This window comes from Oryza brachyantha, chromosome 9, assembly GCF_000231095.2.
Source record: "Oryza brachyantha chromosome 9, ObraRS2, whole genome shotgun sequence".
Lineage (NCBI taxonomy): Eukaryota > Viridiplantae > Streptophyta > Magnoliopsida > Poales > Poaceae > Oryza > Oryza brachyantha.
The window spans coordinates 7,194,459-7,212,238 of NC_023171.2; the positions used below are offsets into that span (position 1 = coordinate 7,194,459).

The 17,780-nt window shown below is 38.0% G+C and overlaps 1 protein-coding gene across 1 annotated transcript; it reads left to right on the forward strand.

Moving 5' to 3' along the window:
* The first annotated feature begins 5,484 nt into the window (after nt 1-5,484).
* LOC102700369 (receptor-like protein kinase At5g59670) lies at nt 5,485-13,823 on the forward strand. Its single transcript, XM_015840827.1, has 11 exons — nt 5,485-5,554; nt 5,659-6,193; nt 7,895-8,361; nt 8,463-8,601; nt 8,703-8,774; nt 9,942-10,016; nt 10,466-10,709; nt 11,125-11,251; nt 12,428-12,496; nt 12,829-13,018; nt 13,424-13,823. The coding sequence occupies exons 1-11, from the start codon at nt 5,485-5,487 to the stop codon at nt 13,821-13,823; spliced, it is 2,388 nt and encodes a 795-aa protein (XP_015696313.1).
* The last annotated feature ends 3,957 nt before the right edge of the window (nt 13,824-17,780 follow it).

Here is a 17,780-nt window from a genome sequence, read left to right on the forward strand (position 1 = left end):
TATTTATATAATAAAGTTTGTGTGATATAAATTTTATACACAATTTTAACTTGTTTTTAAAATTATACATAAAGTGTGTGTGCATATATATATATGTAAAAGGTCGCACTAGAATGTATGAATGGAAACAAATGCACGCAAACTTGTTCCGCACACGCCCTGGAGCCGGATTTGGATAGTCTGCGGTGAAAGGCATGGTGGTGCAGTCAATCAATCCTCACCGTTCAACAAAAATCAACGGTTCACATGCGTGCGTGTGTATATAGAGTATAGAATGGGCCGGTCTATCAGAGCAAATGGAAGAAGGCTTGGTCCAAGAAATACCAGTTTATGTATATAAAGCATTTGCTCTACTAGACATCATCTGAAAGCCTTCAACTGATCAATTAGTTTAATTTACATGACTAAAAATCATATAATCTCACTAAAATAAAATGCAAGGCAACTCATGAGTTTCAAATAACATGTTTCATTATACAGTACAGTGCCAAATCACATCATAGGGCAAAAGAAATTATGACTAGAGCATTGGATTGACAAGAAAAAAGCATTGCCATAGCTAAAATGTCTTCGTGCCAAGCTCCTTTCTATTTGGCCCCTGTAAAGTTGAACCAGTGTTAAAAATATCTTATTAGTATGCTTTTAGCTTATTATTCCATTCATTCTACGTTATAAGACTTTCTGATTTTGTCTATATTTGTATGTGTGCTTATGAATTTAAACACATATATAAAATATATATATATATATTGATAAATCTAGGCAATCACATAAAGTCTTATAATATACAACGGATGGAATATTTTTTTATTACCATTAACAGTTGAGTGGAGGTATTTATGAACCCATATTGTCCAAAATCACTTACTTATGTTGGTACTAGAACTGCTCTCTTCTACAACTTGTGCCTGCAGTCCAGCATTCTTAACATTTTGGTGAGATTATACGTATTTTTAACCAGTTGAATTAGTAGTTTAACACTAATCAGTTGGAGGCTTTCAGATGATGTTTAGCAGAGCATTCTATACTCTGTGTATACATGCACACATGTGAGCCGCTGATTTTTGCTCGACGGTGAGGATTGCTTGATTGCACCACCGTGCCTTCACCCCTAGAAGGCACACGATCCAAATCATTGCTTTTTGTTAGCATGCTTTTCAAAATAAGTTAACTTATGCCCTGTAACGAACGTGACCCTCGTCTATTCCGCTAGCCGTTGGGTGTGTTCCTTTCAGCCTACTGGCTAAACTAATCATCGCTTTTTGTTAGCACGCTTTTCAAACTACTAAATAAGTGTATTTCATGTAAAAACTTTCTATATATAAATTGTTTTAGAAGATCAAATAAATCCATTTTTATAATTTTTAATAAGAAATACTTAATTAATCATATACTTTGCCTTTGATCGACAGACATTGAGACCAGGTAATATTGTTTGTTTTCAATGTCTCAATTACCTAAATTTAAAGCTTTCCTCCGAAGAAAATAAAGGGAAATTTAAAACTGATGAAAGGAATATTTCATGATTTAAATGTGATGCTAAAGATTTTCTTCCACTATACCATTCTCATTGACATCAATTTCTGCATTTAAACTTTGGTTAGGTTCATGTTCTGGCATTGCATTATCCTCACTGTCATCAGCACCCTTTGGATTACCACTGGGAACACCACTATTTGAGTTTGAAGCTGAAAATTACTTCTGTATAGCATCTTATCGCTTTCTTTTGTTCCTTTTCTAAGGAATGGACAAATGCTTCTTAGGCAACATTCTACAACAATTTTTAATTGTGAACCAAATCAGTAATTGAACAAAAACTCAAATGCTAAAAAAAATTCATGTCGCCAGTGATTTACTAATTGTGAAGTAAATCAAATACTTGAGTGGCCAAGCTGGAAGGGCCCAAAGGGCAGTAAATCGGGAGACACCACTGTCCATCCCAGGCGTAGGACCCAGGCCACAGGGCGGTCGACGGTCCAGTCCTTTAGCGGTTGACAGTGGCAGGCATGGATGGTCAAATAGAGGGATAATCATCGAGTCAGGCCATCAGGAAGACATGTAGACAAGGTTAGTTCTCAGTGGTATTTGAAAAAACGGGTGACAAGCAGACAAGCGACGTTGTTGGGTTGGTGACGATGGGTCATTGGATTCTGGAGAACCGATGCGACACGTCTTATTTTCCCTATCACCTAGGCAAAGCAGAGGGATAGTGGGCATCCAACCAGTGTGGGCCCCAGGCCAACGCCCAAGCCGAAAGCTGAGCCTATCTACTCAATTGACCAAATTGCTGAGAGAATACCTAGGGAGATGATACACCTGAAATCCCCGATAGATAGACTAACTGTCTGCCATGCACTAGAGGAGGGAAGCTAGCTTGCTGACATTTGGAGTCACATGTAGGGAGAGAGCTAGAGGTGACTAGATGGTGAAAGTGTGATGAGGAGCGAAGGTGGTGGCAAAATGAGTTGTAATGAGCAATCACCGCTTGCAACAACACGTCCCGAGAAAAGCATCAATCGTGAAATTTTGTTCAGTTGATGAATCGCGTGGCCATCAGCACTGCCCAACTTATGTTAGCACCGGAGTCGACCGGCCATGATGAAGAGGATCTTCCTGGGTCAGCTCACCTCTCCCGTCCCAGTTGATGTCCTTGATCATACACTACTGTCAATTAGATTGGCTCTTACCTGCAGCAATCCATCTTGATGGAGGCACAATGGTAAGCTTGACGATGTCGGCCGATTTACCTGAGCCATCTCTGCTTAGATTTGTTTGTTGAGCTACAAAGAAGAGGGGAGTGGACGACAATGACCCACTCAGCCCGCCATCTATAGCTACGTGATTGGGTAGTATCGACTAGAGCAGGGAGCGGACTGAGCCCCCTCTCCTACTTGGCTAGTGAGGTTATATCAACTATTTCAGAGAGACACGATGGACCATGCTAGAGTTGACTATGTAGTTGTGGTGAAAGGAGAATGGACTCGGGGAGAAAGGGGATGTCAACATGTATCCTCCATGTCAACGAGGTTGGTGACGCAAGTTCACCTCCTTGGATCGACCTAGATGAGGTTGTGGTACTATAAAAGGACAATGGATATGGGGAGACACAACGCAAAGAAAGAGGAGAGGGCATGCACATCATGGGACACACCCTAAACATCAATGACGTAAGTGACATAATCACTACCACAAGGGTGGCCACTAGTGCCGAATGGAAACCTCATTGATTACTTCTGGAAACCTCATTGATGAGGGGCTCGTTAGTGAATGGTTTTAGAACTATTGCTGATGTGTTCCATATGGAAAAAAAGGGTCGGATGCTAAGTCGATGAATTGAGCCAATAATTCAAGTGGACTTCCAAGATTGACATCCCCATGAATTGTCCTAATCCCCATCCATATTGTAGATCAAGAACGACTACATCCACAAATGAACAATAACAACAACAATATCACAGTTCATTTGAACATCAATTCAATTGTTTAACTAACACCATCGAATGATGTATCAAACAAACAAATAAAACACATCACATATCAAAATCCTTCCATCATAGTCATTACACAAGTTCAACAAATCAAGAATAACAACATCAGATTGCACTCATTGCCGCCATCCCAATAGAGCCTCCAGATTTGATCTTTGTCACTGCTGGCATACCATCGAGCATGTGGAGGAGATGAAGGGAGTTTCCTTAGCATGGACGTCTAGGAGGATGTTGGGGTCAGAGCAGATCCTAGTGGTCCTGAACCTATAGGAAACCAGATCCTGTAGTGCCCGACCTATAGGCGCCCGAATCCGACAACCCTCAATCTCTAGGTGTCTAGATCCGATCCACCATGCAGTAAGATCTGATGGCCTAGCCACTTGGGAGAGGAGGTGTCAGCATTCCAAATCATGCTGACACTGAAGATGCAAGGAGATCGTTGCTGGAACTGAGGAGGCCGACGCACAAGCAGAGGATGCACATGTCAGGAGGCGAAGTAGACTTAATCCGAAGTATATTGGGCCACATTGGGCTATGTAAGAGCGTGTGTGTGGCCAGCTGGCTGGTGCTTACTGTATCGATACGACAATCGGAAGGCGCCTAATGAAATGAACTGATCGCGGTGGCGACGGCGGCGGCGCGGAGTATTTGGTTGAATCTCCGGCGATCTATCTTTTATCGATTCTATGTTTGTGTGAGTTCTTAACAGGAGTATGGATGCAACCATTGTTGCCATGGTCTGCTTGGCCAGCCATCGTTGTTATGGTGGGGGGATGGACCCACGACTATCATCCCTTGATATGGTCTGCAAACTCTAGACGAGGAGCTGCGTCGGCGGAATTGGCACAGGGGCAGCAGTGGCAGCTAACTAGGAAGGGAGGCGGCAAGGAACCACGGCGGCGCTACAACTGCTGAAGGGAGAGCAAAAGGGGAGTTGGATGGCGACAGAGGGAGAGGGATATATAGGAGGCGAAATTGGTCGGCATGACTGGCTGAGCTGACCTGTAGCATTTTTCTTTTGGTTGGCTCAGCGGATCAATGGGCTCGGTACGTATTAATGTTCATCCATCGGTGTTGTTTTTTTTAATATGTCAATACCTGATATATCGTTAAATTCGTGATTAGCGTTGAGGCCAGAGATGAATAATGCTATTTCAGAAAATTCCACGGGCATGATAAAAGGGAAGAGTGGTAAGCAGGACAATTAGTTACTATAATGTTGAAAAGTCTTGACCTTTTACAATCCACACTGGCTCCAAATCCTGTTTGCTATATGTACCGAATTTATAAAATTAATGGCATTATAGCAGCTGCAGAATTAGTACACACGAGGTTATCTTAAATCCTTTTTATATTATACATACGATTAGAATGTTGGGATGTTGAGACTATTTCCAGAATTGCAGTTCCAATAATAAATAGCACAAATTTGTATGGAAAATTGTTTGATGATCAGCAGCGAACCCTTCCAAGTGAATAATCAGTGTGCGAAATGCAAAGAAGTCGTCCGTATAAACAAGAGTGAGGGTACAACTTAACGTGGACTACATCTTGCTCACGCACGTATCTTTATACCCTGGTGATCTTTTAAAAAAAAATTGACCACGTATGTACTCAGCTAGCTATCTCTACAAACTGACATGAAGGGCCAGCACGAGCCCAACAGCATTTACTCTTTTTAAGTCTGCTTGTAATACTACGTACCGCACTAAATTCTACATCACAAACAATAGACCCAGTCTTAGTGTATGCGAAATGGAAATTTTCGTTATTATTCCAGATCGTAAGCTAATGTTGATACATAGCTGGATTTGGGGAATTCTTAAAATGGAACTATCATCTTTAAGACTAGGCAATTATGTATGTAATTATGTAAGCGTGTCTATGTGCAAATGCAACCAATGAATGCGCACATACACCAGTATATATATGTGGAATTTCGGTAGCGACAGCAAGAGGTTCAGAGCTAGCTAACCTAGCTAGCCGGTGACAAATAATGGCGGCGCTCTTAGCCTGTTTTGCTGTATCCTTGCTAGCGGCAGCTCGTGGTGCAGTCGGTCAGAAAGGTTTGCATTTGCCGTCGTTTCCAACAGAAGACAGCTTCAGACAAATTAAACTTGCTTGTTCAGAACTGATCATTTCAGTCATCTGATCATGGATGCATGTGCAGGCTTCCTAAGCATCGACTGCGGCCTGGACGCCAACTCCAGCGGCTACACGGACGGCGGCATCTTCTACGTCCCCGACGGCCGGTACGTCGACTCCGGCGAGAACCACAGGGTGGCAGCCGACCAAGTGAGCACGCTTCTGCGTGCTTACGAGACGGTCAGGAGCTTCCCCTCCGGCGGCCGAAACTGCTACTCGCTGCCCACCGTCGCCGGGGCCAAGTACCTCGTCCGGGTGATCGCCGTGTACGGCAACTACGACGGCAAGAACAGCTCGTCGACGTTGCATTTCGACCTATACATCGGTGTGAACTTCTGGCAAACAGTGCACGCCGACAGCGACAATGTGTACGAGGCGCTGTTCGTGGCGTGGGCGAGCTGGGCGCCGGTGTGCCTCGTCGAAACCGGCGGCGGCACGCCGTTCGTGTCCACGGTGGAATTGAGGACGCTGGGGAGCGACCTGTACCCTCCCCTCACGGCCAACCAGTCGATGTGCATGGCAGATCGGATCAACGCCGGCACAAACACTTCTGTTACACGGTACATATATTCATTTTTTTATGGAAAAATCATGCGGTGGTAGTGCCTATATTTTGTACTTTTATCAGTTTTACTATGTTCATACATGTTGATCCTATCTATCTCTAAATTTTTATTTGACGCCATTGATTTTTGATCCATATTTGATCATTTGTCTTATTTAAAATATATATTGAGTAATTATTTTGTTATGATTTATTTTATCATCAAATTAATGCACTTAACTTAAGCATGATTTTTATAATTTTGCATATTTACATGAACTTTTAAATAATATGAATGACCAAACGTAGCATAAAAGTCAATGGCATCAACATTCCTCATATGTGGTGCGTGTGCTATCTTCAATGAGATACAACGAAAGCTAGTTAACATATCATCAACATTATAGTATTTTGTACTTTTTGTATAGATATATGTGAGGTAGGTTAAAAATGAAGTCTTTTTGAGACGGAGAGAGTACTTATTTTATTATATTTTTGTTCTGAATTTTAATTAGTTCATAGTGTGTTGAACTTCACCTTTAATTTTATTTATTTTAGCTCGAATATTGTATCTTGTAAATTGTATTTCTACTTGGATTATTTTTTATGTTATCGCTTAATGTGAAAATTTCTAGCCTTTTTATTTATGTGAGAAATTATAGCCTTTTTTCTTAATTATAGGATTGGTGTGTTTATTCCAATGTTTATATATTTACAACTTGTAGTGAAAGTTTTATTCTACCTTGCAAATTGTACTTTAATCAAATTAGTATTTCTATTATACTCTCTAATCTGAATTTAATTAATCGACATTGTGTTCTATATGGATCAGTTATCTTTATTTTTATTCTGATTTTAATAATGAAAATTTTATTTTACTTTTTTATTTGTATTTTAGTCAAATTAATTATTTTAATTTTATTCCAGATTAATTTGTCCATATTGTAATATATATGATCTTTTCTTTTAATGCTCTTTTGTTTTTAATCTAAATTTTGTATATTTTAATCTATTTATACTGTCTTTTTTATTGAACTAATGTGGAATTTCTTGTTTTTTTGATTGATGAGGGAATCTCTACCGTTTTTTATTTATAGATTAACGGGAGGCATCTATGAGAGACTATAAATAGTGTGTACAAGATATATATATATTGTAAATTTTCTAGTTATCAAGAATTTCACGTTGCCAACTTTAAAATTGTAGTGTAGATACATTTTTCAAAGCATAGGAATAGTCTTGTCTTTCTGGGTAACCGGTGTACATTGAGATCTTGGGGATAACTCCTTATCAGTGTTGACATAATATCCACATTTTGCCTAAAATCCTGTGTGCGAGAGAGAAGGCGCATCTTTGGCTTGAGACTTTTTAATTTTTGGCTTAAGATCGACTTACTGGGTCAAGGTCTTGCTGCCGCTACTGTATATATTCGGCTGTATAATCGGCTAATACGGCCGACATTTACTACACTGGTTTCTGAAAGTGCTTTTTTTTTCATACGTTAATGACTTCCATAGATCTACTTACAATTGGTTTATAAATATATTGTTTGACCAAATACTATGTTGATAAATTGCTAATTCGGTGATATCAGGTCTAAAGATGTGTTAGTAATGGTTTTTTTTTTCATCAAACTATCTTCTATATACATATGGTTTAACAAAATATATGTAGCTTAATTATTTGATCTTTTGTACGTACATATGGATACACGTAGGTATCCTGATGATCCCTACGATCGGCATTGGTGGCAGCTACGAAATGACCCAACATGGAAGAACATCTCCACAGCGTCGACCGTCCAGGAGGATTTCAACTACGGTGTGCCCTCGTCCATAATGCGGACTGCCATTGAGACGGCCAGCAACAAGACGAAACTGGAACTCACACTACGGGAGGACAAAACGTCCCATCGGTACATGTTCTTTGTGCACTTCGCCGACTTCCAGAAAAGCCAGCTCCGGCAATTCGACATCACCTTTAGCGATAGCAAGCCACTACAGTTCAGACCGGACTACCTGAGTGCTGGCACAGTGAAAAGCCGGGGCTGGTTCACGGCCGACGATGGCGTGTATAGCATCACTCTTGCACCCACCGCTGCGTCCCAGCTGCCACCGATGGTGAACGCGCTTGAGATGTACACTAGCATCCCACACACAAATCCAATGACGTTCCCAAAAGACTGTAAGTGCTACTGTTCCTTTCCTTAGCTGCTTCCGTATCCGTATGAACCTGCATATTATTAACTGTGTAACACTTAAATCTTTGTTTTTCCTACATGCTAGTTGATGTCATCATGGCAATTAAAATGGAGTACGGGATAAAGAAAAATTGGATGGGTGATCCATGCTTCTTCCCAACAGACATACCCTGGGATGGCGTGAAATGCAGCGATAAAAGTGATACTAGGAGGATAATATCTCTGTGAGTATTATTCCAGCTCAAATGCATGTACTATTGCTATGCCACAAACTGAGCGCTTTTGCCTTTTATTCCCAGTCATTTAAAAATTTCTTTACATGCAGGGATCTCTCCAACAGCAACTTGCATGGGCCGATATCTACCAACTTTAAATTGCTCACAGCACTGCAGTATTTGTATGTACCTAAAGTTGATTGATTTTGTTTTTGTTACAGACACATTTCAATAATCCGACAAATAAGCTAAAAGGAACAAGTTAAACTAAGAAAAGTATGAATGTTCTACAGTAGTGTCATGGCTCATGACTGTGATATACCAAAAGTTAAACGTACAAAGGTGTGTACCTTAACAAGTTTTTGATACCATCCATTTATTCATTCATGAAATATATCTTTTCACCAATGTTAATTGTAAAAGCATATATAATAATACACTATAAGCTAGCTATAATCACTTTTTACATATGGGGAGTAGATCGAGAGAGATAAAAAGTAGTTTAGCTAGGGTTACTCAGGGAAGTCCCAGTGGAAAAAACTGACATTGTTGTCATAGTATAAGAAATCATCTATAGAAATCATTTTACACAGTGGAGGTGTCTTCGAGTAATAATTTTTCTCTTTTTCTCTACTAACTCCATATTCTTCCACCAATAGGGAGCGTGACACATGTTATCTAGAAACTAGTGGTTTCATTTCAATAGTGAATTCATGGTTTCTTGGTGCATTGGGTGAAGAGAAGACCTATTTTTTAATGAGGAAATTATTTCTAAATTGTTTCCTCTCTTTCTTCACTAAGTACATTGCCATATCATCATCTTGCTTATATGACAAACTATTTAATAAGGATAGAAATCACCACAAATATACCATTGGAACTACCCTCATGCTCTAAGATAGATGCATTAATTGAATTGAACATATAAGGAGGGAAAGTGAGGGAGAGGCCTTGGAATAGGTAGAGAAGGGTATTTTTGTTTCAGTTTTGATGCGGTAATTCCTGTAGACTTTTGTGTTAAGAATCTATGCGTTTTTTTTCCCATGACCTGATGTTATTATTTATCTTTTAAATTAGACACATCGGCCGTGTGACTGTTTGCATAGGCCGGGGATGTTAACTATTTCCATTATCTATGGAATCTCTGACATTATCTTATATTAGGGTAGGCTTATAGCTCATAGTTAGAGTACCATACACACACACATATACATATGACCTTTCACGTGATTGCAGGTTGTCAGGCAACGTGAGCAAAAGACGGCGGTTTCCTAACCGCTAATTTATTTCCTAAATAAAATTAAGCAAAATATATTACTAGCTAATAACTGAATTTCACGTGATTGCAGGAACTTGTCGGGCAACCAATTGAATGAATCGATACAGGCCTTCTGTAAAAATGAGACACCGTCATTTGTTCTCAGGTGAGAGTATAGATATTAGTTCTTGTTAACATTTTCTCCGTCACGCATCCAAATTACGGGATAATTAATGCTCTTCCTTTGACTATTTTCTCCATTTTACAAATGTGATTTCAGTTATGATGGATATACGTGTAACAAAATAATAAATCCGGATAGTGTACACGGTCCAACTCCGTCAAAAAACAAAACAGTTATTATAGCTGCTTCGGCAGTGGTTCCTGTAGCCGCAATTGCTGTCCTTGTTGTTCTTGCATGTGTCATCTGGAGAAAGAGAAGAAAACCCAATGGTGAGTATGATATGTTCTTGTTGATTTTTCTAATGACCTGTATTAATTTATTCACGAGTGGAGTTTGTATACTTATATTTTTCATATTGTTTTACAATGTTTTATATGTCGATCGTATAACAAGTATTTGTTGAAACTAGTTCATACAGATTATCCTCCTAGACATGCTGAACTTGTGACTCCTCCAGATGATGGTAGAAAAAATCATGGGGAAGCCCTGCAAAATGTTGAAAATCGCCGATTCACATATATAGAGCTTGAAAAAATTACTAATAAGTTTGAGCGGTTTATTGGACAAGGAGGGTTTGGACCTGTGTACTATGGCTGTTTAGAAAATAGTACTGAGGTTGCTGTTAAGATGCGTTCGGAATCATCATCTCATGGACTTGATGAATTTTTTGCTGAGGTACCAGTTCATCTCAAAGTGCATAAAGAGACCTTAGTACCTCTAAATTTTTCATGAATCAGAGTCCGTTTGTTATTGTGGTAAAATACGATAGAGAAGGTGTAACTGCTTTTTTACAATTTAAGTAGCAGAATAATATATATTGCTATGATCCCACGAGATGAAAGAATTGCAAGAGGACTGACAATATATATTTTTATGTAACAATTGATTCGTAAAACAAACTAGCTAGAATATTATAACTTTATTTTATTCCAGCGAGCTTATAGAAGAAAAGAGCAGTACAACACACATAAAACAAGCAAAAACTGAATATAGTTCACCTATATATTTCCATTGTTTATTTAACTTGGTGACAAGTGATACTGAGTTCAAACTTTGAGATCTTACCCTATTTTTTCTGTCCCATTTGTAGGTTCAAAGCTTAACAAAGGTGCATCATAGAAATTTAGTTTCTTTGGTTGGTTACTGCTGGGAAAAAGATCATCTTGCATTAGTATATGAATACATGGCTCGAGGCAGTCTTTATGATCATCTGAGAGGTTTGCACATTGCCTATTTTATGATTTTTCTGAAGTCGTGTCTTCTTTTATTAAGAAGCAATATATACTCAATATTTGGACTTTTGAGCCAATATGAGTGACTTTATAATGATATTAATTTTTGTACTTGCAACAAAAAGTGAACTTACTTTTGTAGGTTATGAGCGTGTGTCGTTGATAAATAACTGCCAATAGTAAACTTGCATACATAGGTGTTGTTGTATGTTGTATCTTCTACGAGGCATTTAACTTTTTGCCACCTGCTACAGTACTCATTTTAACAATTTATCGCTCTCTCTGTCTATGACATGTAGGTCCTGGACCCACCTGTCATACACAGGTAGGTTAAGTGCCACATCGGCAAATCATTAAATATCCCATCTCCTTAGAGAGATGGCTTGTTAGACAATATGAAATCTACCGCCCGAAGGCCATTAATTCCTTTGACTTGTACTAGTGATTAGTTTTTTACTCCACAATAAATTAAATGACAAAGTGCCGAATTGGCATATTCACATACCAATAGAAGTATTTTCAAGTACCATTTGCATTTTTATAGAATAATTGGAAGAAAAAAAAGTTTTCTCAATACAGCGAGAAATTCCTTGATAAATTGCATAATTGTAAGGGGATTTTGTGAATTTCTCTAAAGGAGGGAACTAACGAGGATAAGCAAAAAATGCTTCTAATTTTCTTTGTCCTAGTGGGATAAATTGCACAATATTATTACATATTTCATTCAAAAGGGCTGTTTTTATGTTTCTTTATTCGACTCTATTAGATCCAAGAAACAATCCAATGCAATGAAGTTCTACTATTATTATAAAAAAAAAAGAACAGAGAAGCATGAGCACGTCAGTCCCGCAACAACAACATGAAGTAGAACACATAGACTACTGATATCCTTGTGATTAATAGTGGAGAAGAGCCTGAACCCGATTTTTCATTTGTTTATTGTTTGGAAACTTTCGTTCTCTACTCGTGAACCTCTTTATTCATAGATTTATATAGCCCATGTCATAAAGATAGCAAACTCGATTATTGAATATACAGGAGGGAAGGGCTCTATTAAGTTCATGCTATTGAATTTATACGTACACAATTTGTTGAAAATTGGCAGACATGTTAATATGTTACATGGTTCTATCCTAACTATCACTTTGCAAATATTTGAAGGTAACCACGGTGTAACTGAAACATTGAATTGGAAAACACGGGTCCGTATTGCGGTTGAAGCTGCACAAGGTATGCTGAAATGGAAAACACAATTCTAATCTATCTAGTCTCTCAATTTGTTCCTCCTAGAATATATACGCACAGCGAGAACCTTTTCAAATGTACAAAAGTGGTAGTTAGAAATTATAGTTGTCACCTGTCAACGACAAGCCTAGAATTTCCGTCAAATATGCTTTGACAAAATTAATACTTGTGACAGCAGATAACAATTAAGTTACATGGCAACATGTTTATGTATTTGCGCAATGAACAAAATGACATGTTTTGTAGATCCCTCTACGACACACATGCATATACTCATTTTTCTTACTATAGTTTTTTATATGTTGTGATGTATGTAGGGCTAGATTATCTGCATAAAGGTTGTAGCCTTCCAATAATTCATCGGGATGTGAAGACCCAAAACATTCTCTTAAGTCGAAATTTACAAGCTAAAATAGCAGATTTTGGGCTTTCGAGGACTTATCTCAGTGACACACAGACACATATATCAATCTCTCCAGCTGGGTCAGCAGGTTACATGGACCCTGAGTATGTATTTGTCACCTTGGTTTGACTTTTCCAAACTTATTTTCATTAATGCAATACTAGCAGCTTTCTGTTAGAAAAAACCACACTAGCTTAAGTTACCTTTGAACTAGATGAGCTTGCCATATGTGTTGGGAAATCTAACTAAAAATATTCCTTATGTTCCGTCGAGTATTCACCTAATCCCTTCCATGTATCTGAGTTTTCCTTAAATTAATTTTTTTCATACAATTGAAACTGTGAAAAAATCCATAATGTAGGTTTCTTATAAGAGATGTCGTTTTCAAAATTATAAGATGTCGTTTCTCCAAAACCAAATTAATATAGCAGTTTGACATTCGGACACGTCTTTCAAAATTTAATCACTTCATGCACCATGTAGGTTTCTTATCATAAGGTTTTTGTCAGGTACTACCAAACTGGCAGGCTGACTGAGAGCAGTGATGTCTATAGTTTTGGTGTTGTTTTGCTTGAGATAGCCACCGGTGAATCTCCAATATTACCAGGGCATGGCCATATCATTCAACGTGTGAAAAAGAAGATTGATGCTGGGAACATCCACATGGTTGCCGATACACGTCTTAGAGGTGCATATGAGGTTAGCTCGATGTGGAAGGTGGTAGATATTGCATTGCGATGCACGGCTGATGTTGCTGTTCAAAGGCCAACAATGGCTGCTGTAGTTGTGCAGCTGAAGGAGAGTCTAGCGTTGGAGGAACCTCATGCAAACAGTGACATCAGAAGAACTGTAGGAACAACGAGTGAAACCTCAATAACTACCTCCACATTTGGTCCATCCGCAAGATGAATTAAGCTGTAGCTAGCTTCTCTTTTCTTGCTCTGCAATCGTACGGTTCTCTTTTCTTGCTCGTTTGGACAGTGGCTTTAGGGGAAGCATAAGCACAATGAGCGACACCAGTATCTCGGCAACCACGCTTTCTTCATTGGCAAGATGACGCTACAGCTGATCGTCTTTTGTTGCATCGGTGACAACATGTGTATATTCATAAATGTGTATATGCACGTCCGTGGGTTGTTATGATTGCTTTTTTTATTTGCTTTTGTGTGGTAGTAACAATAAGGCCCATGTCTCTGAGCTTGCAAGCCTTTCTGGTGCTGTATGAAGTAAGACCACCTTTCCCATCATAATAATGGCCTTAGTAGGGGCAATGAAGTATTTAATGGGTTCAATATTCCTTTCCACTATACTTTGTTTGATCTTGTACTATCATGTGACATAATCGAGAAGAACCCTACAAAACTAAAGATTTGTGTAAGATCATTGTCATGATCAATATTTAGTAAATTGATTTATTCATAGAATTTGGTTTGGAAATTGTAATGATGTTGGTGTCCGTGTGTATAACTAATGTGTCTCGGATTGCAATATCTATGCTTGAAAACAGTTGGTTTGTCTCTATGTAGGCAGGTGACTTCAGGTCACCAACGGTCAATGGAAAGAAATGTGACTAGGTTGAGGGAGGAACTGAGGCCTGGATGGTCGGGATGCCATGTGACATGGTTGGACTAGAGTCGTGATCTTTGGATGTGAATATTGGTCAACGGCTGTGGGCCCGTGACTAGGTTTAGGGAGGAGCTGAGATCCGGATGATCGAGGATGTCGGGTGACGATGTTAAATGCAAAGTGGTATATGGTGGAGGAACGAGGAACACCGTATGTGATCGAATTGTAACGGGCTTCGTATGTTGTGTGTGTAAGTGTCAGAAAAATCGTGAAGTAAATTGGATCAAAATTGGATGAGAAAAAGGGAAAATTGCATTCTAATTAGAGAAAAATTTTGGAGATTAGTCCTACTAGGACAAAATTCCTATTCTTTGTTAGACAATTTTTTTACTATAAATACATAACGAGGGATATGCCCCCGATGTGTTTTTGGTGATATTAGAATTAGAAAATTAGAAGTTTAGAATAATTTTTGATTCTAGATCGAAAATTTTGAAAGGAGTGTTGTTGCTATACTTTGGAATACCAGTTGATGAAATAAAATCGAGATCATTCAATCTACATCTTCAGCTTACCGGTGTTTTTCTAGGTTCCAACAATCTGATGGGCGAAACAGGAGCAGTGTAATTAAAGTAGCAAGTTTTCGTCAAAGATAATCTTTGATCCTACAATCGAAGCAGTGTAATTAAGGTAGCAACCTTTGATCCTACAATCAGGCGCTTTCACCATTCGCTTCGATTTTACATAAGAGCGATAATTTTATCGACTAGCAAACACAGGAGAAGATGATTTTTTTTTTCTGAAAACCACATACTCCAACACACAGCCCACAAAAGCAAAATACTTGAATGATCTAGTCCTACTGAACCGCCCAGTGCATCCCAGGGTCCCCGCATAAACACCTTGAAAAACAACTCTAGGGCATATAATAAGTGTACTATGATATTTTGTACTGGTACTAGAAATAATCTAGACTATTTATTTTTTGCAATTTAATGGATAGGATATATTTATACTATTACATTATCTACTGGTTGTAAAATATTTTTTTACTGATCGTTGAACTCTAAATTGATAGTCGAGATTAATCTACTAATGTTAATACTGATATTAGAATACTAGAAGTAGAGCAGCATAGTCAAGCTTGTCATTTAAATGTAATATGGTTAGCGTCCTCTAAATCCCCACAGATATGATGAAATTCGGAACCATCTCAACCCTGTTTTTTTAAGCTGAGTTGTAGATTGAATTCTATGAACGCTGTTTTATCAGCTCGATCAAATCACAAATTGATCTGGCCCATCTAATTATTGCATGAGGCTGGTGCAACAAGCTGTTGCTCGTAATATTTCAGTACAAGAAATTAATTTGATGTTATCAATTTTCTTAGATTTCTCAGATCAATATTTAAGAAGCGAGAACTAGTTAAGAAACAAACAAGTGCTAATGCACTAAAACCCAACTCTAACCTAGTGTTGACTTAGTGGTTCAGCTTTTCATAATATTGTTCATGATTACTAAACTTTGTGCAAGTCCAGTACTGATGGTGACGTATAATTTTTTTGTAGAAATTAAGAAAGTCAGCCCAGTGATATATATGAATTGCGGTGCAGTGGCTATCGGATCATCCTTTTTTATTTCAACCAGCAACATTTCGACTGATGGGTACGTCGCCTACCACTGAAAGTATAAAACCATTAGAATTCTAAAATATCCATACCAACAAGGAGTTAAACCCAGACCTCAAATGCTACTAAGACTATTATAACCACTAGGCTACATACTTTTTCGCAAAATTACAATTAATTAGCTGAGACCGGTTTAAAACTGCAGGCAGAAAAATAGCCCATATTTGGATAGAAGACCGGTAGGTCAGACGATCGATGAAAAACTCTGCCTAGAACAAGTCCAATGCCTACATGTAACGACGATAATCTGTGCGCAGCCGGAATGCGATGCGAGATCTCTAACTTTTCTGGAAACATAGGGATTTCGGGTTACGTGTCTGAACGGAGTGATGTTCAAAACTCTAGATAAATAACATGTAATATTTATATTTAATAATTTAAAAATAGAGCGATTATGTGCATGATGTTTTGCTAGTCCTGATCTGCATTCTCTTGTTAATTAATTATGTCACAGTGAATCATGTTTTTAAGGAATGAGCCGACACCTTTGTAATAGCTTAGTTCCCAGATTATTACCATGGATTATCTACTTAATTCTAGTGACAAATTACACGTTTTGAAATCACTTTAACACATTGCTTTAAATAAGTGGTTTGTGTAATACTCCCCCCATTTATAGGGTTAATTAGATACATGCCATTATAATTTTGCCAGTTTTGAAATATGTCATTACAATTCGACTAATTGTGAATATGCCATTATAATTTTAGAACTATTTCAGATATATCATTTTTGAACCAAATTGCCCTTTGCACATGCCAAAGTCACAATAAACAGTAGAGGGGCAATATGGTCCAAAAAAAACACCGAAAAGGTATGGAGTGGAATATTTCTAATAGTTCTGAAATTATAATAGCATTCTTACAATTAGTTGAATTGTAATAGTATATTTCAAAACTTGCAAATTTATAATGGCATGAATCTAATTAACCCTTTTTTATATGACGTAGTTGACTTTTGGATCTACGTTTGACCGTTCGTCGTATTCAAAAGTTTTATTAAAACATGCAAAATTATAAGTCAGACTTAAAGTTCCTATAATAATAAATTAAATTATAATAAAATAATTAATAATTATATAATTTTTTAAATAAAGCGAATGGTCAACCGTAAACGTAAAAGTCAAAGGTGCCACGTACAAAACATGGAGGGAGTACAATACAAGAAAGTTTTTTTGATAAATTGTATGTAGGAACGTGTGGAGTAAATAATTTGTGGAAATATGACGTGTTCTTATCTCCTAACTACTAACCTAGATTCTTTCGTTTTTCACGCGCACGTTTATCAAACTACTAAATGGTGTATTTTTTAAAAAAAAAATTTGACTAGAAAGATGCTTTAAAAATTCATATTAATCTATATTATATTTTTTTATAGTAATAATTAATTAATCATATACTAATATATTAGTACGTTATTCGCACTAGATAACTTCCACCGTGAAGCAGACGAAGAAAACCCGTTGAACATTTCCTTCTTGTGATACACAACATGCAAAAGCTACTAGGATGAAATGTCTAATAACAGAAGCCATCCCCACAAGGCTGCAATATATATGTGCAGGGCCAACAACCAGCACAAAATCCTGCAAAAGCCAACATCAGGCATCTTT